This window comes from Lampris incognitus, chromosome 15 (genome assembly GCF_029633865.1).
Source record: "Lampris incognitus isolate fLamInc1 chromosome 15, fLamInc1.hap2, whole genome shotgun sequence".
NCBI lineage: Eukaryota > Metazoa > Chordata > Actinopteri > Lampriformes > Lampridae > Lampris > Lampris incognitus.
The window spans coordinates 40,496,814-40,523,206 of NC_079225.1; the positions used below are offsets into that span (position 1 = coordinate 40,496,814).

The 26,393-nt window shown below is 45.8% G+C and overlaps 1 protein-coding gene across 1 annotated transcript in view; it reads left to right on the plus strand.

The window, feature by feature from the left end:
• Nucleotides 1-26,081, plus strand: part of lama4 (laminin, alpha 4) — a 52,093-nt gene extending 26,012 nt beyond the window's left edge. Inside the window, exons 14-40 of the mRNA XM_056294614.1 lie at nucleotides 2,227-2,343; nucleotides 3,391-3,539; nucleotides 4,035-4,176; nucleotides 4,279-4,372; nucleotides 4,480-4,596; nucleotides 6,402-6,587; nucleotides 8,070-8,209; nucleotides 9,197-9,361; nucleotides 12,658-12,803; nucleotides 13,408-13,570; nucleotides 13,710-13,843; nucleotides 14,607-14,778; nucleotides 15,234-15,365; nucleotides 15,507-15,649; nucleotides 16,341-16,470; nucleotides 17,896-18,033; nucleotides 18,544-18,677; nucleotides 18,914-19,075; nucleotides 20,351-20,504; nucleotides 20,812-21,005; nucleotides 21,151-21,340; nucleotides 21,526-21,681; nucleotides 22,412-22,571; nucleotides 23,697-23,827; nucleotides 23,961-24,054; nucleotides 24,695-24,814; nucleotides 25,352-26,081. Of these exons, the coding sequence (XP_056150589.1) occupies nucleotides 2,227-2,343; nucleotides 3,391-3,539; nucleotides 4,035-4,176; nucleotides 4,279-4,372; nucleotides 4,480-4,596; nucleotides 6,402-6,587; nucleotides 8,070-8,209; nucleotides 9,197-9,361; nucleotides 12,658-12,803; nucleotides 13,408-13,570; nucleotides 13,710-13,843; nucleotides 14,607-14,778; nucleotides 15,234-15,365; nucleotides 15,507-15,649; nucleotides 16,341-16,470; nucleotides 17,896-18,033; nucleotides 18,544-18,677; nucleotides 18,914-19,075; nucleotides 20,351-20,504; nucleotides 20,812-21,005; nucleotides 21,151-21,340; nucleotides 21,526-21,681; nucleotides 22,412-22,571; nucleotides 23,697-23,827; nucleotides 23,961-24,054; nucleotides 24,695-24,814; nucleotides 25,352-25,497 (3,909 nt within the window). The 3' untranslated portion in view covers nucleotides 25,498-26,081. The remainder of the gene's footprint in view (nucleotides 1-2,226; nucleotides 2,344-3,390; nucleotides 3,540-4,034; nucleotides 4,177-4,278; nucleotides 4,373-4,479; nucleotides 4,597-6,401; nucleotides 6,588-8,069; nucleotides 8,210-9,196; nucleotides 9,362-12,657; nucleotides 12,804-13,407; nucleotides 13,571-13,709; nucleotides 13,844-14,606; nucleotides 14,779-15,233; nucleotides 15,366-15,506; nucleotides 15,650-16,340; nucleotides 16,471-17,895; nucleotides 18,034-18,543; nucleotides 18,678-18,913; nucleotides 19,076-20,350; nucleotides 20,505-20,811; nucleotides 21,006-21,150; nucleotides 21,341-21,525; nucleotides 21,682-22,411; nucleotides 22,572-23,696; nucleotides 23,828-23,960; nucleotides 24,055-24,694; nucleotides 24,815-25,351) is intronic.
• Nucleotides 26,082-26,393: the final 312 nt, after the last annotated feature.

Genomic DNA, 26,393 nt, shown 5'->3' on the forward strand with positions numbered 1-26,393 from the left:
AGCTTCAGTATCTTTCACAATTTATAGGCTGTATTTTCCGTGTCTTCTGAATGTCACGGTCATTATGTGTATTGTTCTTCTTAAGTAGGACCGTTTCTAGGAATTTAGGCAAAGATTACTGTCACTTGTGGGGGGGGGGGCATTGATTGAGTGTTGAGAACTGTGTTTTTGCTTCAAATACTCAAAACCAAAGCAGTAACCCAGAAATGAGCCTAGAACCAAGTATTCGGGGAGGGGTTCTGAATACTGCAGTGTGATGTTCCCATGTGCAAGACCGCATTTCTCGTGTCAAGACCGCGTTTCTTTTGCAGATTTACAGTCGTGTGAAATCCTAAGTGGATGAGGTTTGGGTCCAGGAAGTTCTGATCCAACTTCTGTTGTCGGGTCCTAGCTGACATTATGGGTCAGTTTGTCCTGCAGAACAGCTGTTACTGCGATCGGGGTATGTGTGTGTGTGTGTGTGTGTGTGTGTGTGTGTGTGTGTGTGTGTGTGTGTGTGTGTAAGAGAGGAAGTGGAGGGTGTTATTGGGAATGGGGATCTCCATGGTCCGGCCCTCTGCTGCAAATCAGTGCCATGAATCTGTGTGCTGGCCAAACAGGCATCCTCTGTGAGTCTGGGGGCTCAACGCAGACAGGTTGTGACCATTTACCAGTACACAGGATATGATGTCCCGTTGTACCGTAACACTGAGTGAACATTCCCACAAGAGCCCAGTCCAGACAATGACCATGTCCTGAATCCAAGTACCAACCTGGCGGCATTAGACTGTGCATTTGACCCGTAAAGGTAGAACGAGGAGGATTTTCCTAAAAATCAGTGTAGAAGCTCATACAACAATAACCCCCCTCAGTCATCCCTTATGCCCCACTTAAGGTGTGTGGTGGTGTCCGTATCTGCAGAGACCCTGTCCTCTGCTTGTATTTAGTATCTTCTTTTGCACTATACGGGACATTTCTGGGCGTTAGCCTTTGAGCAGCGGGACGTCATGACCAGGTTCCGGATCAAGATCGTAAGCACACGTCCAGGAGGAAGCTATGACAATGGCAGACACAGCGCTGAAAAGATGCAAGTACGGCGAGGTGGAACCCCAAGCAGACGAGGCTCTTTCCAAAACAGGAGTGAATGAAGGAGAGGATAGAAATGAGGAGCAACACGAAGTTGGCCTGTGGATGTGTTCTGGCGGCTGCGGTCAGGGGGCGTGGTGCGCACTTCTGGTGTCGTTGAGCCAGGGAGGGGAGGCCATCTTTGAATGTTGTGTTTACAAACCGCAGCCGACAGATCCTACTCATTCTATGTTTTACGTGACACTATATAGACACTGTCAGGAATGTAGGTGCCCATCACACAGGGAACAACATTCACTAAACAACCTGACAATCGGCCACTAGGAGGTGGAGTACTGTATACCCTAACAAGGGTACATTGTAGTGACCACACACACACACACACACACACACACACACACACACACACACAGGGATTCCTGGGTTGCGCACACAGGCTAGGCTTCAATTACATAAACAGAGTTACCCTGGCTTCCGGGTGGCGTGGCGGTCTATTCCGCTGCCCACTAACATGGGGATCACCGGTTCAAATCCCCGTGTTACCTCTGGCTTGGTCGGGCCTCCCTACAGACACAATTGGCCGTGTCTGCGGGGGGGAAGCTGGATGTGGGTATGTGTCCTGGTCGCCGCACTAGCGCCTCCCCTGGTCAGTCGGGGGCACCTGTTCAGGGGGCAGGGGGAACTGGGGGGGAATAGCATGATCCTCTCACATGCTACGTCCCCCTGGCGAAACCCCCACTGTCAGGTGAAAAGAAGCGGCTGGCGACTCCTCATGTATCGGAGGAGGCATGTGGTAGTCTGCGGCCCGCCCCAGATTGGCAGAGGGGGTGGAGCGGCGACCGGGACGGCTCAGAGAGTGGAGTGATTGGCCAGGTACAATTGGGGAGGGAAAAAGGGGTGGGGGGGTCCAAAAAAAAACAGCCTGATGGAAACACGGCTAACCATTTAACAGCAGGAACACAGCAGGAAAGTGTTAATCCAGTTCCCACCGCATGCACCATTACCTCCACTATATAGATCTATATAGATGTGTCTTGTCTTTTCTAGAACCTGGCAGAACCTGAATGAGGTTCCACAGGCAGCAGATACTCTGGTTTTCAAAGGGGGAAATTGTTTTCTCTTCTAACTGAGCTCCTTCATGTCGTCTCCTCTGTGTCCCAGGCCAGGCAGCAGAGGTTGACCCAGGACCACGCGGCCGTCAATGACACCCTGGAAATGTCAGCTGGCATCATTTCTGAAACAGAGGCAATGATTGCCGAGGTGGACGCTTTGGTGCAGGTGAGGTCTGTAACTCTGTGCGACTGTTGTTCCCACACCAGCCGTCAGCGGGAATGATGGTTTTATGAGTTTGGATCCAATTTGAGACCGAAATTACTCTTCTTTTTTTTTCCGGCCTGGGAGCTGAACAAGCTTAGAAATCCTGTACTGGGTGTCCGGGTGGTGTGGCGGTCTATGCCGTTGCCTACCAACATGTGGATTGGTGGTTCAAATCCCCATGTTACCTCTGGCTTGGTCGGGCGTCCCTACAGACACAATTGGCCGTGTCTGCAGGTGGGAAGCCAGATGTGGGTATGTATCCCGATCACTGCATTAGCGCCTCCTCTGGTCGGTCGGGGTCGCCTGTTCGGGGGACTGGGACTGGGGGCAATAGCGTGATCCTCCCACGCGCTACGTCCCCCTGGCGAAACTCCTCACTGTCAGGTGAAAAGCGGCTGGCGACTCCACATGTATCAGAGGAGGCATGTGGTAGTCTGCAGCCCTCCCCGGATCAGCAGAGGGCGTGGAGCAGGGACCGGGACGACTTGGAAGAGTGGGGTAATTGGCCAGATACAATTGGGGACAAAAGGGGAGCAAAAATTAAAATAAATAAAGAAATCCTCTGCTGTGTACTAACGCTTAGTTTTCCTTTATGGCTCACGAGGTGAGGTAAGATGTAATATGACTTGATGGGCTGTGGTATGAATTGCAACATCTTGGTGCTCTGATTGAATTTATTCAGGAAATTGAACCCCAAGCCACGGTCTGTGTCATTCTTAAGCCAGCCCTTTTTATTTGGGAGCAATTTGTGCATTGCAAGACGTTGAACGGGCCTCTTTTTCAAACAGCGCCCCCCCCCTTTTTTTTTTAGTCAAGTGGCTCTCTATTGAATTACTCTGTGGGGAAATGCAATTATCCCAAGCTAACAGTGTTAGCTGTTGCTCGAAAGTGTGTGTGTGTGTGTGTGTGTGTGTGTGTGTGTGTGTGTGTGTGTGTGTGTGTGTTCATACTTTTTGTGAGAAACGTCTTTTCAGATACAATTTAATTACAATATTTGTATGTACGCAGAATGTGACTGAGTACCATGCTGCTATCGACGGTGCCGGCAAACGGCTGATGGAGAAGACGGACCGCCTTTCCATGGCTGACAGAGACCTGGTCCAGAGGGCCAGCGACCACACTGATGAGCTGGAGAGACAAGCCAACCAGCTAGATGAGTGAGACACCATTTTAAGAGAAAATAAAATAAAATAAAAGTGGTTAGCGTGGTCGCCTCACAGAAAGAATGTCCTGGGTTCGAGCCCCGGGGTTGTCCAAACTTGGGGGTCATCCCAGGTCGTCCTCTGTGTGGCGTTTGCATGGTCTCACCATGTCTGCATGGGTTTCCAAAAGACATGTAGGTCAGGTGAATCGGCCGTAGGTGTGTGTGTGTGTGTGTGTGTGGGCCCTGTGATGGTCTGGCGGCCTGTCCAGGGTGCCTCCCCGCCTGCCGCCCAATGACTGCTGGGATAGGCGCCAGTATCCCACGACCTGAATTCGGATAAGCGGCTTGGATAATGGATGGATGGATGAAATAAAATCTCGTAAATCACAACTGATTGTAGTTGAAATATAGTTGAACCTTGAACTGAGTCAGTTATAAACTTAATCTGCTTGAACATTACAAATGTTGCAGCTCGGGCTTCACCTCTCTGCTCTCTCTCCTCCTCTAGGGATCTGAAAAGCAGCGATGCCAATGGCTTCGTGCAGAGGGCTATAAGTGCGGCCAACGTCTACAACAACATAGTGAAATATGTTGATGACGCCAACATCACATCGCTGACCAACCTCAACTTATCCCAGAGAGCCGATGATGTATGTTAAATTATTTAAAATTAGCTTGTGTGTCCCCGCTTGATATTTTTCCACAATAATTCTGGATGACATAGCCTCATTCATGTACCGTCTGTGTTGTAGGCCATTGAAGGGATGGTCACACAGCTTGGATACCTGACAACACAGAGCGACAATGCTTTCAAGGAATCTGTCTCACTACGTTCGGAGCAGATTGGTACGAGGGCTTGCTGAGCTGTAGAAATACACATCACAGGTTTTGTAATGGTGTCCGGCGTGCACAGATTTCCCATTTTCCATGTCCAAATGTGAATCTTCCGACAGAGGTAGAAGCCGAGGTGTTGGACAAGGTGAAGTACATTGAGGAAACCAAAGAGATAATGGAGCAAAACACGAGGACACTGGCAGAGGTGGTGGCGGACATCAGCAGTATTCACAAGGGTAAGAGAATTTGACCTCACACATGGAATAGTGTTACCATCAGCGTAAAACAATGACAGGTCGAAGCAAGTTCTGACTGATGGTTTTTCCAAAACTGATGTTAAAAGCTCCTATTCAGGAATCAGGAACACTTTATTTGTCATTTCATTTCATGTACTTCCGCACACGAAATTAAATGAAATATCGTCTCCCCCAGCCCACAGCAGTGCAACACAAAGACAAAAACACATATCCAAAAACTACAAGAACTTCAAGAACACAAATACTAACAAACACGTATATCTGAACTAACACAGAGATCCAAACTAAATAAACAAACAAAATCGCTGTCCAAGGGAACGAACGTCAGCCAGGATGACTGTCGGAACAGCTGGTCTGCATGGGCTAGCAGTTAGCTTAGCCTGCCCCGCTTCCACGTCCTATCAGACCGCCCTCCGTGCTTCCTCCTCGGGCACAGCTCCAGGCAGGGGCCATGGTCCTTGGGCCCACTGCATGCAGCAGACCAGCCTCCCCCAGCCGATCCAACTCCAGCTCTCCCAGCCAGACACCTTCGACACACCTCCCCACACTCCACATGACGACGCCACAAACACCACAGTCAACGCCAAGCGAGGCTGCCGCCCGACCGCCCTCGGTGCTTCCTCCTCGGGCCAGGCAGGGGCCGTGGTCCTTGGGCCCACCGCATACAGCAGACCAGCCTCCCTCAGCCGATCTAATGCCAGCTCTCCCAGCCAGACACCTTCAACACACCTCCCCGCACTCCACATGAGGACGCCAAAAACACCACAGTCGACGCCAGGCGAGGCCGCCAGACCGCCCTCGGTGTTATCGGAACTGCCGGTCTGCATGGGCTACCAGTTAGCTTAGTTAGTTCGTTAGATTGAAAATCTTTTGCACAAAGGGGTTTAAACACCTGAAAGGTCGCCACTGATGAATGCTGACATCACAACAAGGTTATGAAGTATAAAATGGGCGGACTATATCATGTGGTAGTACATTCATCAGTTGTTCCTTCAGTTCTGTAGCTTCTGCAAAGAAAAGCGGGTAGATCTAAACGGCGTTCCATTGAAACACGTCTGACTGTAGTCGTGTTAAGAGGTGAACCCCATTCCTACTGATGAATGACTAAGAAACAAGATCTCTCCAAGTGAAGTTTACGACCTCCTTCAATGCAGCACTTGACATTTTTCTTTGTAAAAACTACAAAACTGAAAGAATTCAGACAGAAGCGCTACCTTGGGAATAATGATATACATCACCCATTTTATACCCTTGTTGATGTCGGCTCTCATCCGTTGATGTCTTTCAGGTGTTCAAACCACCTTCAGGGCAAAAGAAAACCGCCAAATCAGTATTTAGTTAAAACTCATTATCCAAGGAAGACACGTTGATGAAAATTAAGCTAAGTATTGCATAAAAGAAAAAAAAAACTTTGCCGACATTCTTTTTTTTTTTTTTTACTCATTTGAAAAGTAATTGAGAAAAAAAACAAAATTACTTGGATATATATATATATATGTGTGTGTGTGTGTGTGTGTGTGTGTGTGTAATATTTATTATTGCATGTATTTATTATTCAAATTGTCACTTTGCAACAGGTGTGTGTTATGTTACATCACTTTCTAATGTGGTTTATGGGTATTTAAGATGGCGATTCTCAGTTATTATAACAAGTCTGAGGGAGAGCTCCCCGATCGAAAAGTCACTACTGAAGTATATCTGTCTAACTGGGCCTTTCTAGTGTGCAGATCCTGTTGTGTGTCACTTGTTCCTCAATCCTGGAATTCTACTTCCTGAACTTACAGACAGAACATCAACGCGTCTGGAGTTCACCCAGGAGGTGGCGGAGGGGACTCTGAACCGCTCGGCGGAGGTCCTCCAGAACATCACTCCCATCAGCAACAAGGTGGAGCAGTGGGCCAACAACATGAGAAACAATGAGTACTCCACAACCGCCTACGAACGGGCCGTCATCTCTGCCGGGGAAACAGGTATGTGATGTTTAGTTCCTTCCCCTGATCCTCCTTTAGAAATAAGTCCACCGTCTTTAGGTAATAGGGGCTCAAAGCAAAAATCAAGTTTGCCACCTTCCTTGGTATCCACCAGGATGCTCTTTTGTCTTGTTAACGCCTCAGACTCCCCGTCTCTGCATCCACTATGAGACATCTATGTAGAAAGTAGCTTTATTTCCATCCAAATGGCGAGCAAATTTTATACAAACATTTGAAATGTCTGAAAGATTAAGCCTCACCCCTATAAAAAAGTGTACACTTTATGTATATATATAGCTTTAAAATATATTTAGAATATATATATTTAAATATTAAATTATTAATGTTAAATTAAATATTAAATGAAATTAATTTTCATAAAAAATATATATATTTATTGGGTGGCATGGTGGCGCAGTGGTTAGTGCGATCGCCTCACAGCAAGAAGGTCCTGGGTTCGAGTCCCAGGGTAGTCCAACCTAGGGAGTCGTCCCCGGTCTTCCTGTGTGTAGAGTTTGCATGTTCTCCCCATGTCTGCATGGGTTTCCTCCGGGTGCTCTGGTTTCCTCCCACAATCCAAAGACATGTAGGTGAAGTGAATCGGCCATACTAAATTGCCCCTAGGTGTGTGTTTGTGTGTGTGTGTGTGTGTGTGTTTGTGTGTGTGTGTGCCCTGTGATGGACTGGCGGCCTGTCCAGGGTGTCTCCCTGCCTGCCGCCCAATGACTGCTAGGATAGGCTCCAGCATCCCACGATCCTGAGCAGGATAAGCGGTTTGGATCATGGATGGATGGATGATAAATATCTTTAAAGTTTAGCCTACTTAAGTATGAAAAGTACACTAACTTTGGGGAACTAAAAATATACTCATAAGTACCTTTTGCAAGTACAACAAAAAATAAAATAAAAGCACACTTGCCAGTTTTTAGCTGGATGAGGTATAATTGTGCTGACATGCACTTCTTTCTTCTCAGGGCCAACACAACCATTCGGAGGCTCTAAGAGATTAAACACATGCAGCTGACTTTTTTTTGTCAAAAATAATTTGTAGAACAACAGAGTAGTATTGACAAGCATAAACTTGGAGAAAATTGAAAAATGTCCTTGATTTCTAAATCAGTACTTCAACTTTTCCGTCTCTCGCAATTGTTAAAACTTTCCTGCTCAGACTTGAGAATCTTTTGCATATTTCTCCATTTCCCTTTAGCTTTAGTCATAACTTCAGAATGGACTTAGAAATACGCGTGGAGGTTGAATGGGCTGAGTATCTGGGCCGCTCCTTCTTGCCATAGTGAGATGGTCTGAGATTAAGTGAAACGACACACTGATGTCACGTTATCTGTAATTTGTCTTGTACACCAAGCACCTCGGATGAACACCAAAAAGAAAACCCGAATACTCAGACAGATGAAAAACCAAAGCACGGCTGTTTCTCAGCGCAGTGACAACACATCTTCTCCTGTCTGTCTGTCTGTTTTTCAGTGGATAACCTGATGTTGCTGGTGCCGGAGCTCCTGGACAAGCTGAAAGTGGTCGAGGAGAAGAAGCCCGTCAACAATGTGACCACCAACATCATGAGGATCCGAGAGCTTATAGCCCAGGCCAGGAGTGTAGCCAAGAAGGTCAGCATCACCCTTCGCCAAACACAGATAGCGAAAGAAACGTGCACGATCGTTTCGTTTCGAAGAGGCTAATCGCTGTTGTGGGTGGCAGTGACTTCAAATGACAGCGCTCATCCAAAATGGCATCGAGTGGCAAATTCTTTATGTGGAGCCTGAACCCACGAGTAACATGGTGGTGATTTGGGGAAGTGAGTGATGGAGGAGTGTCCGGTCAAAACTCCCATTAAAAAATGTCGACATTTGTTGACAGATTGGGTGTCATTCTAAAGACAAGAGGAGCAAGCGTAATCTAGTTAATGGTACAGTGAAACAGCAATGTGCTGTAGATTTTGAAGAACTAACCGGGTCCCGTAGAGCTGGTGATACTGTCACCTCCATTTCCAGCTCCTGTGGAGTACTTCTTAGTGAATGCAGCTGGTATCAAAAGGAAATTCAGAAGACGCCTTAATTTATAAAATAAACATGGATGTATCATTCGACCGCCATGATTTAACACTACGCAAAGCAGACACTGACTGACGGCAGGCGGCTGAATAAAAAGTGTTGGTAGGGGGCTTTGAGGTCAGTAAGATGAGAGCTCGGAGGGAAAAGAGCAGGAAATGTCTGACCACATTTTGTTAGAGCACTGTAGGAGTTTCTCAAATTTGTCAGGCTCGACTATGGGAGGGGTGATTTTACAGAGATGGTAAATCCTTTTGCTGATGGATTCATCCTCTTTGTTGGCAGCAGATTTCAGGAATAATCTGATTATCGGGGGAAAAACATTATGTGGTTTGTACATGTGGATGCTGCCCAGAACAGCCAGTCTTCATTCCACCGAGGCAGGTGGGCACCTCAACATTAGCTGTTAATAGAGAAGAAAGCATTTAGTCCTTTACTTTACCCAACCAAAATTTCCTTCCTGCACCTTAATCTGTTGTGTACCTTCAAAAGAGACTTCTCCGTGTTATTGTTCATCTTATTGAAATGCTTCTTCACCATCTGTAGGTCCAGGTTTCCATGAAGTTCAATGGTTATTCATCAGTGGAGGTTCATCCTCACACCAACCTGGAAGAACTGAAGACGGTGACGTCAATCAGCTTGTTTATCAGAGTGGACCCAGACACGGACCACATCGAGGACCGCTTCATCCTCTATCTTGGCAGCAGAAACGTGAGCAATCCAGGGAGAAAGGGAAATCATCACTTTGCTATAACGGGCCACCCAGTTGAATCCAAACAAAGGCTTATCAGGCAAAATGAAAAATAGCTGCCATAAACATGTGTGCTTGTGAGAGATGTGGGGCATCAAGTAGAAACATATGCCACAGATGAAGTGTTTGTGCGGAGCTGGCACTTAGTGCTTTTACTATTTTCCTTTATATATAATAATTTAAAAATGATGCCAACATGGGCGTCCGGGTAGCGTAGCGGTCTATTCCGTTGCCTACCAACATGGGGATCGCCAGTTCGAATCCCCGTGTTACCTCCGGCTTGGTTGGGCGTCCCTACAGACACAATTGGCCGTCTCTGCGGGGGGAAGCCGAATGTGGGTATGTGTCCTGGTCGCTGAACTAGCGCCTCCTCTGGTCGGTCGGGGCGCATGTTGGAGGGGGAGGTGGAACTTGGGGGGAATAGTGTGATCCTCCTACGCGCTACGTCCCTCTGGCAAAACTCCTCACTGTCAGGTGAAAAGAAGCAGCTGGCGACTCCACATGTATCGGAGGAGGTCTGCAGCCCTCCCCGGATCCGCAGAGGGGGTGGAGCAGCAACCGGGACGGCTCGAAAGAGTGGAGTGATTAGCCAGATACAATTGGGGAGAAAATTTGATTAAAAAAAAAATGATGATGATGCCAATATTTAATATTTATCAGAATTTGCCTTTTAGCCAAGTAAATTCTTAAACACAAGGAGTTTAACCTGGCTGGTTGCTCCTATAAGACACATAACACAACACATCCCTATAAAAGTTAAAAACCTGGGTGTAAGTAGACAGGAGAGGTAAAGAAAAATGCATTCAAGGGAATAGGGGGTCTCTTGTCAAGTGAGTTTAGTGGAGAGAAGTTTGGAGAAGTCTAAAAACTGCATAAAGTATAAAAGAAAAAAAAGTAGGTTGATCTGATACTGTGTTCACCCTGTGGACCCACCACTCGCAGGGATGAGCACTGGGGTAGGGTGCAATGTAGGCTGGGGGCAGGCAAAGGTGGGGACCGGAGCGTGCCGACTTCCGGAATCACAGACTGGTCCTCAGGACTTGGAATGTCACCTCTCTGGCAGGGAAGGAGCCTGAGCTGGTGTGGGAGGTGGAGCGGTACCAACTAGACATAGTTGGGCTCACCTCCACACATAGCATGGGCTCTGGTACCAAATTCCTGGAGAAGGTCTGGACTCTTTACTTTTCCAGAGTTAGCCAAGGTGACAGCTGCCAGGTGGGTGTGGGGATACTCACAAGTCCCCGGTTGAGTGTCGCCATGTTGGAGTTCTCCCCGGGGAACGAGAGGGTCACCTCTTTCCAACTGCGAGTCGCTGGGGGGAAGGCTCTGGCTGTTGTGTGTGCTCATGCACCGAATAGCAGTTTGGAGTATCCGGCCTTCTTGGAGTCACTGGGTGGTGTCCTGGATAGGGTTCCACCTGGGGAATCAAGAGTTCTGCGGGGGGACTTCTACGCTTACGTGGGCAACGATGGAGCAACCTGGAGAGGCGTGATTAGGAGGAACGGCCTCCCCGATCGGAACCGATACTGTATTCACATGAGAAAAATATATCTGATGGAGGGGTCAATTTTCAAATGCTAGCTAGCACAGCGATGATAGAGAGCCAATAAAGCTAAAATTACAACTTTCTAAAGACACTCGTTTTAAAATGGGGTCAGAAAGCAAATACCAAGTGAGTAACTTGTAGAGTGTTCATCTGGTTTGGTCCATCTCTGCATGAATCCAAAGCAGTGATTACCAAAATAAGGCCTGAAGACCCCCCCCCCCCCAGGGGTCTTCAGGGATGGTCTCCAGGTGGTCCTCCATCAAACAAGGAGCAGTTTAATTTAACCCTTATTTCATTTAAAGTTAGGACACTGAGAAAATGACACAAGTGTGTCTATTCTGATCCTGGCCTCTCTTCTCGTCATGAGACGGGGGGGCGTTCAGTGTGCTACATTCTCCATTCATTCATTTATTATCCAAATCACTTATCCTTACTCGGGGTCGTGGGGATGCTGGAGCCTATCCCAGCAGTCATTGGGCGGCAGGCAGGGAGACACCCTAGACAAGCCGGCAGTCCATCACAGGACCGACACACACACACACACACACATTCCCACCTAGGGACAATTTAGTATAGCCAATTCACCTGACCTACATGTCTTTGGACTGTGGGAGGAAACCGGAGCCTCCGGAGAAAACCCACGTACACATGGAGAGAACATGCAAACTCCACACAGAGGACGACCTGGGGATGACCCCCAAGGTTGGACTACCCTGGAGACTCGAACCCAGGACCTTCCTGCTGTGAGGCGACTGCGCTAACCACCGCGCCACCGTGCCCTACCTTCTCCACTACAGCACAAATAGTTTTCCATTTCTGAACTCAGGCGTGAGGTTATCAAATTTGTGTGTCTGGGATCTAAATTTGTACCGTTTCGGGGTACTTGACATAAAAGCGGAGCCTCCTCCCCCTCAATCCATAAGATTGATGCTTGGAGGGGGGGTTAAATAAAGCACGTAGGGTGGGGGGAATCATTGAGACTTTCCACACTTGGACCTGGAGGACGGACCAAGGGCGGCGATGAAAACGCGGGGGCAGTTTGTTCAGATGAATAGTTTGTTTTGATCATGGGATCAGGCCACAGAGAAGCCTTTGAAAGCACGCTGGTGACTCTTTCAAAGGGCCTCCAAGAGGCGCCTGTGACAATGAAGTGTGTGTGCCTTCAAAGTTAGGGATCATTTACATAAATTCCCCATTCCTCCCACCCACCACCACACCCACAAGGGCACAGAGACAGCAGGGCTTCCCACTGAGGGGCCTCTCTGTTCTTTTTAATGGCCCTTCACCCCGGTGATTTCAGTGCCACTGTAATCTATGCAGTGACATTTGTGCGTCGCTATCCGGCGCTCGGAGATAAAATCTCAGCAGGGCTACTGTTTGAAATCAACACATGAAAGATGTTTGTGTTTTGTTTGCCTGCACGCCGACACTGTATTGCACGGTTTGGATCCCATAAAATGTTGTGTTGTGTCTCTATCCTGCAGCTATTGTACATCATCTTGACAAATGACATTGCTTCTAACGAATAGAAAATGTTGCGTTATCATAACACAATCCAAATAGTCTTCTGAAGTGCGGACCATTGTAAAGTGTCAAGATGGTAATGTAAACTCAGTTGTTTTAGACTTTTTTTTGGGGTGTGTCATGGTTTGTTCAGTGACAGGATGAATACATTTTCACTGACCGTTTCCTCGCTGTCTTTCGCTACAGGGTAAGAAGGATTACATGGGTCTGGCCATCAAGAATGACAACCTGGTGTACATTTACAACCTTGGAGGCGAAGACGTCGAGATCCCTCTGGGCTCCAAGCCTGTCAGTCAGTGGCCGCCGGTGTTCAACTACGTCAAAGTCGAGAGGTAAAGTGTCGTGAGGTATTAAAACTCACCCCAAGGTCAAATAAAGGTGTAAGAAGATATCGATACAAAGTATCACAATATCAGCATGTTGAATTGATTTTTAAAAAAAACCATTGTATCGATTCTTAAAATTACACACAAGGAGATGTGGCAGCGTCACTACTTAATTGTGTAGTTTCCATCACTGACCACTAGTTGGCAGGTGCAGTACTGCGACAAGGCTGCACGGAACCACAACCACAGCAGGCATTATCAGTGCCACACTAGCTATGGCTGTGGTTACTCTGGTGTTATTCATATTGAGGTGTTTTCTTGATGACATCCAAAATTTGTACAAAATATTGCAATATATCGCAGTGTTTGTAGTGTTGTGATATATTGCGATGTATTGAATCGTAGCTTGTATCGTGATATGAATCGTATCGCCAAATTCTTGTCAGTACATAGTCCTAAGGTCAAAAGTATGAATGCAGTGTGTTTTCACCAACTTACCACCAATACTTGACAGTTGTCTGAGCATAGGAATGTGGGTCTGGCTCATACAGGGGGCTCGTGTTGCAATGACCTTTGGGTATTCATGCTCTTTTGTGCTCCCTGGTGGCAGGCTGGGCAGGCATGGGAAGATCTTCCTGACCGTACCGAGTCAGAGCTCCACAGACGAGCAGAAGTTCATCCAGAAAGGAGTGGCCTTGGGCACCGACTCACTGTTCGACATCGACCCGAAAGATATAGTCTTCTTTGTGGGTGGCGTCCCCAGGGATGTCAAGGTAATGCATTTTCTCTCGAAAGACTGGGATTCCCTTATAATCAAATAATCAAAGATTCATAGTTGTCATGTCGAAAACTGCATAGACTCCTCCACGGATCAAATCAAGACACCGACTGTGTTTTACTGTCTTCATGCAGCTTCCGCCGCCCCTGAGTCTCGCTCCTTTCGTGGGATGCATCGAGTTGGCGTCATTGAACAATGACGTCATCAGCCTGTACAATTTCAAACAGACCATCGAAATGGATGTGGTAACGTCAAGACCTTGTCCCAGGTATCCTTATGGTGCTTTTGAATGTGAATTTATTTGCTGTGCAGATTTTTACATAACAGGAATTTGACTTGATGCGTTTCTCACAGTGACACTAATGCCCCTTTTCCACTGCATGGTACCGGCTCCACTCAACTCAACTCTACTCACTTTTTTTGGTTTTCTGTTGGGCAGAAGTTCGGGGTAGTACCTGGTACCAGTTACTTTTTTTGGTACCGCCTCCGTCAGGTTTCCAAGTGAGCTGAGCCGATACTAAAAGGTGACGTGAAAATACCACTATGAATAAATAAATAAAATATAAATGAATACAAATATATGTATATTTATTTAAATATAAATAAAATCTTTAAAAAAAAAACAACTAGTCAACACGCCCACAAATGACCAGCGGGGCTTCGCCGTAAGGGGATACTGCTTGCAGCGGAAAGCAAAATCCCAAAAAGTAAAGCGAGTAGAATCGAATAGAGTCAAGTTGAGCCAGTACCATGCAGTGGAAAAAGAGCATTAGACAAAACCCAACTCGAGAAATGTAATATAAAATTAAGAAGTACTATAAATATGTATAGAAATTTGTGGTTTGTATAAATACTGTATATGTTGCCCATATATAAATACTTTTATTGTACAATATTAGATGGGATGAAACTCAGTTAATTGGGGAAATTTACTGATAAGCATGGGATCTTTCTAAATTAAATGAAGATGAACCTCCTTTTGTTGTGTACATCGTTTAAATACCCGAACACCTCTCTCCTCCCACCGTTAGGTACAAGTTGGCGTTCTCACAGAGTCGTATTGCCAGCTACCTGTTTGATGGAACAGGCTATGGGCTCATCCAGAACATAGAGAGGAGGGGCAAGTTTGGCGTCGTCACGAGATTCGACATTGCTGTACGCACAGTAATGAACAACGGTGTCCTTTTCCTCATGGTCAACGGGGTAAGTTTATAGACGTGCGTCTCTTACCCGGGTTAATCTTGATTCCCAGTAGAAGTTGACCCACAGAGATTCGTTTTCATGCCGGATCTGTTCAGGCTAAGTTTTAGCAATCTGTTGTCATCCCTGGTGCTGACTTGCTCCGAAGCTCATTCAGCTGGCCCTGAGCCCAAACGGGTGTTGGTCTGAAACCATATTTGTCTTTTGACAGAGAATCTGTGTCGCCAGACGTTGAAATGATTTTAGAATAAAGTCCACCGTGAGCCAGTTTATGTGCAGAAAAAAATGTGCTTATTGTTCTTTGGAAAAGTAGTACACCACTTTTTTCTCCTCATTAATTTATATCCTATTTACAACATAAAAATGTACAAGCATCTTCGGTATTCATCTAGGACAGTATTTTGGGACATGGAGCACTGATATATTATAACATGTGATGCATTTTCTTTCCTTTTCAGGAAAAATTCTTCCTGCTAGAATTAAAGAACGGCTTCCTACGCCTCATGTATGACTTCGGCTTCAGCAGTGGGCCAATACGCATGGAGAGCGACCTACCCAAACTGCAGATCAATGACGCAAGATACCATGAGGTAGTTTTCTCAGGTTACACTACACTGGCTAAAAAGAATGCTGGTCATTGATTTGAATATCACATTTAGTGGAGGGACCTTGCCTGGTCATGTAACACGTGTTGTGACTTTTTTTTTTTTTTGGTCGGGACGTCCTTGTAGGTGTCAGTGATCTACCATCAGTCAAAGAAAGTTATCCTACTGGTGGACAAAAGCCATGTGAAATCTATGGAGAATGAGAAAACCATACTGCCGTTTACCGACATCTACATTGGTGGAGCTCCATCCCATATCCTCAGCTCCAGGTGAGGTCCGCATTAGGATTACTACAACACACGTCAATAACAGTGGCTCGGATCGTCAAACACATAGATCGAAGGATTTTCGTTGCATTGACTGGATTGTTGTAAGGCTTTATCAGTTAGTCTGACACTGCAACGCTGTCAGTTGCTGTGATAAACAGACTTTTCCTTCCCCTCAGTTTGTGATTTTGATGTACTTTGTTAATCTGGGAGAGGTTGCATTGTCTCTTAGAGCAGATCAGGTTTAGTATCTTGCTTAAGGATACTATAGATATAATGGTACAGGAATCGAACCTCGGCTCTCCAGTCGAGGGATGACATCACCAATCAATTGGCCAAATTGCGTGTCAGTCGAAGGTGGCCCCTCTATTTGGTCCTCTCCACTAATCACTAGGCCAGTGGCATTCAGCTATGTGCCGTGGATGGCCATGTGCATGCAGGTTTTCTCCAAAACCCAACACTAAACCAACACATTTCACTAACTAGTCCTGTCCTGTCTGGTTGAAGGCGAGTTTATAAAGTGAGATCAGCTGGTGCAGTGTTGGGTCTCAAAGAAAACCTTCATACATATGGCCCTCATTTGGCTGATTATCACTGTACTCTACCATCCCCAACTTCTCATGCCCCTTTTTGGAGATGAACTCTTGCTGAAACCATGTTCAGGACATTGACAGTGTTTTGGCGCCTCCCACAGGCCTGAGTTGTCATCTGTGGTGGGTCTAAAAGGCTGCATTAAGGGATTCCAGTTCCAGAAGAAAGACTTCAACCTGCTGGAGGAGCCGGGAACCATTGGCATCAGCAGCGGCTGTCCTGAGGAGTCCTTTGTAAGTCCCCCTCTCTCCATCCTCTCGAAACATCTCTCTGTAGCAAAGCATGTCGTGATAAGGCCCATCCGTCTTGTAATAACTAGTGTCACCTTGGGGATTAATGAAGTATTTCTGATTAGCAGTTAATTTAGTTGACATGACTGAAATAGGGCTGGGTATCACCACTGATTTCCCAAATCGATTCGATTCCGATTGACAAGATCCCACATTGATTGGATTTCTGATTCGATTCAATATCGCTTCAATTAGGGAAATTTTACCAATTCTGCTTGGGTATGAAAGAGATTGTCAGAGAATGAACGCTGTAATTTATACAAGGAACCCTCTAACCTGCTGCATTATTAAAAACATTCATGTTTACAGTAAAAATTGACCCCAAGGTACCCCCGGTGGCTCACCTGGTAGAGCGTATGCATGCCACATAAGGCTGACTCCTTACCGCAGCGGCCTGGGTTTGAATCCGGCCCAGGCCCTTCGCTGCATGCCATCCCCTCTCTCTCCCCTGCCTTGCCTGTCGCTATCGAATAAAGGTGGAAAGTAGCAAAAAAAAAATTTTTTTGACCCCAAAGCAGTTTCCGGTCTGTAATTTCCATAGGTCTGTAATTTCTGTTTCACATGTCAACAGGTGAAAAAAAAATGTTTAAAGTTCGATTCAGCGATTAAATGAATCAGTAATCGCATCGTTACGATGAAGATCAATTCGAATCCGGAAAACGATCAGTTGAACTCAGCCCGAGACTGAAATTTATTGAATTGAATTAAAATGAGCTGAAGTGAAATGAACTGAATTCACTTGGATTTTTTGGTTGTCCCTCATAGAGGAAGTTGTTTTTAATCGGCTGACTTGAACAACAGTAGCAACAATCGCAACAAACAACAATAAGTAATACAACCACAGAAAAGTAAACAATTTGAGAAGTGCTCAGCGTGCCGTATTAAAGTTGTGTACCTCCAGCCTGATGGGAAAACATCGGTGCGGCGGGTGATTAGTTGCTTTATTATCTGAAGCGGTTTCTACTGTCGTTGTCTTGTTCTGCAGTATGTTCTGTTTCTCTGCTGCTGTGACGGCCTCATTTCCCTGTCGGGGTCGTCTTAATTTGCATCAAATCCGGTCCTGTTGTTTCTAGATGCCTCTGGGATCTTTACTGAGGCAAAATGTGTGGACCAATGAAGATAGACAAAGCTTGTGCGCTCGCACACTAAGCATACACACACTCAGGCACACTCTTGTACACAGATACACACACACAGAGAAAAACGTTCCCCAGCGTCTCTTATCCTGATTGGAGAGAGAACAACTTGAACACCTCTCACCTTGAGCCGGTCGATGGTCCCTCGGGGGAGTCGGTGAGGTGCAAGCTGAGGGGAGGAGAGTGGGAGGCGGTCGGAGATGGAACTAAGATGTGTTTTTTGTTGTGACAGATGTCCCGCAAAGCCCTCTTCACTGGAGAGGGCTACCTGGGATCCACAGCCAAGATTTTGCCCTTCGACAGCTTCGAGGGAGGGCTCAACTTCAGGACGCAGCAGCCCAGCGGACTCCTGTTCTACCACAAAGAAGGGGTAAACCCAGAACCAGTGTCGACCTCCCAGCGACGAATGTCCATCTTATCGTGTCATTTAATGTTGTACGATGTCTTAATGTAAAATCACGCTGATCATAATTATGCTTTTCATAATGGGGGGAGGGGGAAATCAACGTATCTCACCCTGTTGCCTGTAGCGCGAGACAGTTTCTCTCCATTTCAAGATGAGTTGGAGAATTTCTAAAGTGTTAAATTCTTTCCAAATGGAGCTACTGAAGTTAAAAGTGCCATATATCTGGCATCTGGGTAGCGTAGCGGTCTAATCAGTTGCCTACCAACACAGAGATTTGAATCCCCGTGTTTCCTGCTTTTTAAGAAAGATAAGACTTTTTTAAGACTCAAGATTAAAAATAGTTCGTTCTTAAATGGAACGTTATTAGCCGTTTGGAAGAATATTGCTCTGTCTATATGACCTTCCTGTACCACTAACTGTTAATACCCCCCTCCACACAACCACACGCACACTCACACTGTTTTGTCTCTCCAGTCAAACGAATTCAGTATTTCCCTGGAAAATGGAATGGTGGTGCTGAACTCCAAAGGAACCAAAGTCAAGTCTCACAAGAAACAATACAACGATGGACAGAATCACTTCCTGGTCGCTTCAGTCAACAACCAGAAGTGAGCACGTTGTTTTTAGCCTATATTCTTGTTTCCTTTTGGTAGCGAGGCACTTTTAGTAGAATGAGTTTATACAGAGGGAATTAATATTGACATTAATGATGAAATAATAATGTAAATATATTTGGCTGTAACAATGAAATTGATGACATTTGAGTAGTCTGTCTGGCACACAGAAATTGATAATTTAAAGGCTGATTTGACCAGTAAATGACTGGCTGATTTGTCCATCTCAGGTACGAGCTGGTGGTGGATGACAAAGACAGGCATGAAAAGAAACGTCCATCGTCTGCCAGGTCATCATCAGGATCCGCTCTAAAGAGCTTCTACTTCGGAGGATCTCCAAACAGTAGCTTCAAAAACCTCACTGGCTGTATCAGCTATGCCTACATCAACAGGTAAATCACTAACATTGTATGTAACGCCACCACACCAGCATCCGGCGCTATAGGACACTGTTAGTCTAACTCATACTGGCTGCCTTCCCAGTCACTTTCCACCATCATGTCTGTGGAAGTTGATCTGGGATTTACACGTTTTGTCTCTTCTGTATTGAAGAGTGACACCGATGGGTTTCTCAGCATTGAGCCTATGTGACGGCACGCATCCTGGCACCTCCTCATGGCATTACAACAGCCATACAAAAACACTCAGCTTTTCTTGTAAATGGTCAAACATGCTTGAAACGTCTCTTCGGGGCCCTCAGTATTTCAAGCTACTAATTAGCCCATGCATGTATTTACATTATATTTCCTATTCTTCTAAGTTCAGTGTGAAGCGGGGCGATAACTGAACAAAACAACAGTCTCCAATACTGTCGCTTAAAGATCACATTCAGTTAAATATATGCAGTCCCCCCCCCTATTTTTCTCCCCAATTGTATCCAGCCAATTACCCCACTCTTCCAAGCCGTCTTGATCTCTGCGGCACCCCCTCTGCCGATCCAGGGAGGGCTGCAGACTACCACATGTCTCCTCGGATACATGTGGAGTCACCAGCCGTTTCTTTTCACCTGACAGTGAGAAGCTTCACCAGGGGTACATACCGCGTGGGAGGATCATGTTATTCCCCCCAGTTCCCCCGAACAGGTGTCCCCGACCAACCAGAGGAGGCACTAGTGCAGCGACCAGGACAAATACCCACATCCGGCTTCCCACCCGCAGACATGGCCAATTGTGTCTGTAAGGACACCTGACTAAGTCGGAGGTAACACGGGGATTCAAACTACCGATCCCCATGTTGGTAGGCAACGGAATAGACCGCCACGCCACTCAGACGCCCGAAATATATACAGTTATGTTGGTGGGTCAGTGTTTTCACCAGTGGCTGTACAACAAAGCCAACTGTGAAATTCTTTGTGTGTCTGTTTTAAATCTCTTTAGACGGTAGCGGTGGGAGCATTTTAAATGAGGATTTGGCTTGTTAGCTCTCAGTGTGGAGGCCTCGCTCACTCATTCACTCTCTCTCTCTCGCTCTCTCTCTCTCTGACTCACAAACAGAGCTGTGAGCTGAGCGGTGTGAGGCATTGGAGTTTGTTTCCATAGTGACACCTGTTTTTTAACGTCTAGGATACGTCTGCAGCACTCACATTTTTTGGCTGTGGCTCCTCTTCTTTCTATCTCTCTCCCTCCCTCCCTCCCTCCCTCCCCTCCTCCTGTCGTCTGTCTCTCCAGACAAGACAGGGACATCGAGCCAGAGGACTTCCAGAAGTACACAGAGAAGGTCAAGACGTCCCTGCAGGAGTGCCCTGTAGAGCGCCCCCCCGCTGGCCTGCAGTCAAAGCACAGGGCAAACATTTCCACACCCAAACAGAGTCAGTCAAGGAAGGTAAATGAAATGGGAGCCTTTCACTGAGCCAGTTTATAAAGCTTTAGGCTTTGTAAAACGTGGTATCAGATAACTATAAATGATTGACAGCTGATGAATAAGCTTGTACTGTCTCATAAAGAATTTACTTGAATCACTGGGTAACTACAAATGTACATTTAGGGCCGTTTGTTGAAGCTCCTACCCAGAGTGACTTGCTCAAGGGCACAATGCAAGCATCCATTGAAATCGAATAGGAAACCACTCTCAAAAACCACCGGACAACCGAGCCACAAAATAATCGCCCGTTGTCTGATCTCTCACGAAGGTGGGCAGAAATGAGCCCAGCCTCCCTCTAGGCCTCATGGGACTGAAGCGTGATGACCGAGAGCCATCAGGGGAAGACTTTACTCCCTGCTACCTGCCCTCCAGACCCCGAGCCACCCGTCAAGCCCACCGCTACGGCGGCACCGCCAGCAGTAGGCAGGAGTACACAGACCTACCAGAATCCTTTGCCGAGAGGTAGGTCTAAGGAATGAGTTCTTCAAATGTAACCTTGAGGTCAAGTTTGCCTGAAAAGACACTTTGCAGTTGCACTCAAGTCTCCTGCAAGTGTTTTCTCTTGTGGCGTCACACATGTCAAAATGAATTTCCCTCCATTTCCCAGGTCGCACTTCTCCCTGTCTCTGAAGACTCAGGCATCCTTTGGCCTCATCTTTTATGTATCTGACGAAGAGGAAGAAAACTTCATGGCTCTCTTCCTGGCCCACGGGAAGCTGATATACACCTTCAACGTGGCTAGCCACAGGGTCAAAATCATGAGCCATGAGAAATATAACGACGGCGCTTGGCACAATGTAAGTCGACGCGATCACGTTAACTCATACAAGAAGGGGAAAAAACGTGTTACTAGTCCATCACAACTGCATCCGGTGCCTGCCGGTGTCTATGCATGGATGAGTGCAGGCTTGGTTGTGCATCAACATCTTTTTACATCGCCTTGCTCCAGCAGTGACAACCTCTTCGTTCCTTCTTGCTGCAGGTTATTTTTATCCGTGATGGGAACATGGGTCGATTAATAATTGATGGGCTGACAGTGCTTGAAGACAGAGCCCAGGGAGGCAACCTTTCCTGGCATGTCAGCAGGCCTCTCTATGTGGGAGGGGTTCCTCCAGGGAAGGCCCAGAAAAATATTCAGGTACGCCGCTCTGCAGCAGTGGAAGCTGAGCTGAGGATGTTTAAGTGGGTGTGAATGTATGTGGAAGGTAGCCATCGAACCGATTCAAAGGAATCTCTGGAAACATGACAAGTCGGGGGAATGGGGTGTGTGTCTGTGTGTGTGTTTTTGGGTACTACAGTCATCCCTTTCAAACAGACTAAAATATTCCGTTTATTCTCTGTAATTATAAACCCCTTATATATTCTGGAATATGCTGTATACAGCCTGATTATGCAGATATTATTCATTGTATTTTTGGTTTGTTGTTTTTTTTTGTTTTTTTTTTTGCCCTCTGCATAGAAAAATACTTCTTCCTTACGGATGAAATATCTATAGTTAGACATCCTTATAATATCAGGTTATGTTGATGCTTTTGATAAATAATTTTGGATATTCTGACATTTTTTTTTTCTGTTTTCCTGCTTTTCTATGCATTGTGTATTTACACTGAGCATTCCATCCCCGTTACGTACAAACTTCTCCGGCTGTTCATAAACATCAGCTTGAACTTGAGCTTGGCCTCGATGGGAAAGATTCAGCTCTTTATCGTAGACTGCTGGACTCCAATAGGGTTCCCACAGGAAGCAGGAAACCGCCATTGTGACCCGGTTCCCCCTTTTTAACCCTGCAGGACCACATCCCTTGTTATTAATATCTCTCTTTCCGTATACCGTGTGACTAACCTACACTTCCCTGGATTTACCCGCAGATTAACTCCGTCTACAGCTTCACCGGCTGTATGAGGAACCTGCAGCTTGATGGGCAATGGCTGTCGTCTGTCGCACAGACATTTGGGGTCACTCCGTGCTTCGAGGGCCCCTCAGAGCTGGGGACTTACTTCTCAGAGGAGGGAGGATACGTCCTTCTGGGTAACAGCCAGTTCACTTCCTTCCATGCTTCTTGAATGGAACGTACAGAGATCGGGAATCGCCAAATTTAGCAAGAAATGTAAAAAAAAAGAAAATGTGGTAATTTGATTTATAAGACGATACGATTTATAAGATGGTTTATAAGTTGTGCTGATAAACTCAACCTGTCATGCTCTTGAAATATCAAATCGTGCCACTTCATCATTGTGATGCATGTTGGATTGTTCATCCAAGAATAAGGAACGTGAGCTGGGTTTACACCTTGGTGAGACAGGTTGACCTTACTGATGATGTGCAGAGCAGCTCCACTTTCGCAGCAACACATCCTTGACAGGGTAAAACTAACCTGCCTCATGATGGTCACAGTATTGAAGTTGTGTGCATACTTTACTCACAACGAGGTAAACCAAATAGCATTTGGCGCCCACAATACACATTTGCATACAGACATACATTTACTCAAATATCCTCTCAAACTAGGACCAAAATGTTGTTTGGCCACTCCAGGGCTCTGTAGGGAAGTAAGGAGTACAGACGTGATAAAAAAAAACCCTTTAATCCAAGATTAAGGCCCTTGTGTCAGAAGTTTTCGTATGAGTTATTAATCTGTCATCGTGGTCAAACAATTCTCAGAACTCTGAGAACTCACTGGCAGATGACAGAAATATTTTTTGAGTTGGGTTTTTAAACTAAAGTTGTATCTATTTTTTGAAAGTGCAAAATTCTCAGATGAGAAAATTCAGACTTGGTGTGCAAAGGCCCTGTGGTACCCCCGTGATCCAAGCGTCGCCAGCGAGACGTGGAAGACCACTATGACTTTGGCAGGGCCCGGCCAAATGGTCTCGATAAACGACAAATGGCGCATAAGACGGGAATGCCACACCTCCAGCGCAGCTGTGGGTGAAAACGGGGCTCCCCTAGGGGGAGAGTTGGGCTCTCAAGATCTTGGGAACTGAAATGCAGCTGTTGTGCAAGCGGAGTGAAACTCTCGGGCTGTCGTCAGCTCAAATACCCCCCAGCACATAATGCATAAAAAACATGGCTGGTGAACGCAGGCTGAATGTGAGTTTTTGTAGCGTGGTGTCTTCAAACTTCGTCTCTGTTTCTGTCTGTCCCTCTCCTCAGATGAAACGTTTAACTTGGACCTAAGGTTTGAGCTGACAGTGGAGGTGCGCCCCCGTGTGGCATCAGGGGTGCTACTGCACGTACCTATGGCAGAGGAGGAGTACCTCACTGTGTACTTATATCAAGGAGTGGTAAGTCTAGCAGTGTTCACTGTCAAGTTGTAGTTTATTGTTTACATAAGAAGAAATGAAAATACGTTGATGCTCGTGTTGAATGCAGTATTGATGTAGCTCTGCATAACCTGTTGGTGGTACGATTCTGTAGGTGGTGGTCCTTGTGAACAGTGGGGTACGTGAGTTCTTCACGCAAGTCTCTCCACGGCAAGGCCTGTGCTCTGGGGACTGGCACAGAATTACAGGTGAGAGTCCCCCTGGCATTCGATTGTTTGGGGGGGGGGTCCTATCAAACATCCGAATGATGGATTCCCTATCAGAATCCATCATGAAGATCCCCTGTAAGGATAAATAAAGTTTACCTTGTCTTTAAAACATAACAGTGAAAAGATGGAGTGAATCCTAGGTCTAGAAGAGTGAGCAGTGGTTTAGCAGATATTCTCCAGAGGGGACAGGTTGTTGACTGTCCTTCTATTAAAATTTCATTGAAAGAGAGAATGATCCAGACAATCAGTCAAAGTTCATTTATAGTACACAAAAAATGATTACATTAGGTTAGGGGGAAGTTAAAACTGAGGGCAAAAACTAATAGTTTTTTACCCTTTGCGTAGGGTGTGTGTGTGTGTGTGTGTGTGTGTGTGTGGTGTGAAAACAAACCCTTTTGAGGTTTAAAGGTGATTTGCATGAATGTATGTATGTATATGAGTGTACTGGTGGGCAGAGCTAGGGCAAGATACAGACTTGGGTCAGATGGAGATGGGGTTAACCACAGTCCAACACAAAACATGGTTCAGCTAAGTGATGATTGGAGCGGAGTTTTGTTTTCATCTTGACAACCGAATCATTCGCATTCATTCTGAATCCAACATTTCTCTTTGATTGCAGTGATCCGAGACGCCAACGTCGTCCAGCTGGATGTGGACTCAGAAGTTAACCACGCGGTAGGACCCCTGAGCCTCAGATCCACAGAAACCAGAGCCCCTGTGTTTGTTGGTGGAGCTCCAGGCAAGTGGAATGCCGATTATTCTCAGAGGCGTTTTCCTTGTTTTCCTCTCTATAATTCGATATTTGTATTTCAGCTTTATTTCCTACCTCTCATATTTCATCCTTCCTTCTCTCCTCAATGGTGTACATTATTTTCAGTTTAATGTTGTTGTAGTGACTAATTGGTAGTTATAAATGCATATTTTCTTTGATCATTGTCTGCCTGATTTGATTTATTCCTCCCTGTTGTGTCATTATTCCATCATTCTCTTTTTAATATTGTTCTAATGGTATCTGCTTCACTCTTTTACTCTGTAAAGTGTCGTCATACTCTGGAATGGTGTTATATGAATACAATTTACTATTATTATAAAGATATGTAGGGATGAACGAGTTAAAATGGGCAGTATTTAGCATGGCGCATGTGACAAGCCATCTCAGAATGGAGTCCTAATGGCTTCTGTGTAGCGTAACAGTAAACAGAAATTGTGCATTTCACTGAATGTGACAAAAAAAATGTGTTTTTTCAACATGGCGTATACTTGCTTCTCCTCCCAGACTCCTTCCTCCCAGGGGGCATTGCCACCAAGAAGGCCTATGTCGGGTGCATGAGGAATCTGACAATCAATGACAGCCAAGTGAGTTTTAACAAAGCTGCTCTGGTCTGGGGGGCGGTCAGCATCGGGACCTGTCCGGCGGCGTGACCCACCTGTCAGCTGGATTTATCACGCCCAGCTTCACAGCACTGACCAAACACTGTCTCTGTCCCTCAGTGTTTCCCTTGACATAACCACGGAAAAAAAAACATTGTTCTTTTCATTACTTCTCTATGTTTGTAATTCATTTGAGCATTGATTTTTTACATGAAAATTTTTTTGAGAACGCCACCAAATTCTATTCAGTAAAATTTGTCCCCCCTAATTGGAAAACTACATCAAAAAAGGACCCCCCCCCCCGACCCATTATTAACAGTAAGATGTTGTGAACCCCTGTCAAGTTGAGGTTCATCTCTGAGGGGACTGATAATGTATCCCTGATGCTTGTGGTCCTCTTTTGTTTTCATATTATTCATGAACTTTACTTTCACTCAAAAAGACGGACATTGAATCAAAGAGACGTTTCGTGTATGAGCAAATCTGCTTCCGGTCAAAGCTTTCTCTGTTCCAAAAACACACGTTTTAATCTCGATGGCACATTTTTTTGTACAAGTCTGTCCATAAAGTTTTTTGTTGTTGTTTTATTATTTTTTACTGCTTTTTCTGATGAATAAATAATCTTTTACACCTTGTCTGCGTCACTGTTTATTTCTAACCCTACACCATTAGTAACAAATACAAACAGGTATTTTGTTTTGTATGACTGAGTAACACTACGTCATCAAAAATTACATGTATTTTTCTGTTGGAAAACACTTTGGACATCCCCTCAACAGGAAGATGCTTTTTAACACCGTGGTGTGACTGTACAGAGGTTAGAGAGGGGGTGATGGTCGAGGGGAGAGACTCCCTCACAGGTCGAAACTGGCTTCACTCGCTTTATTCTGTATGTGATTTTCAAGTCAACACTGCCATCTTCTGCGATGTATTACGAGTCAGTCAAA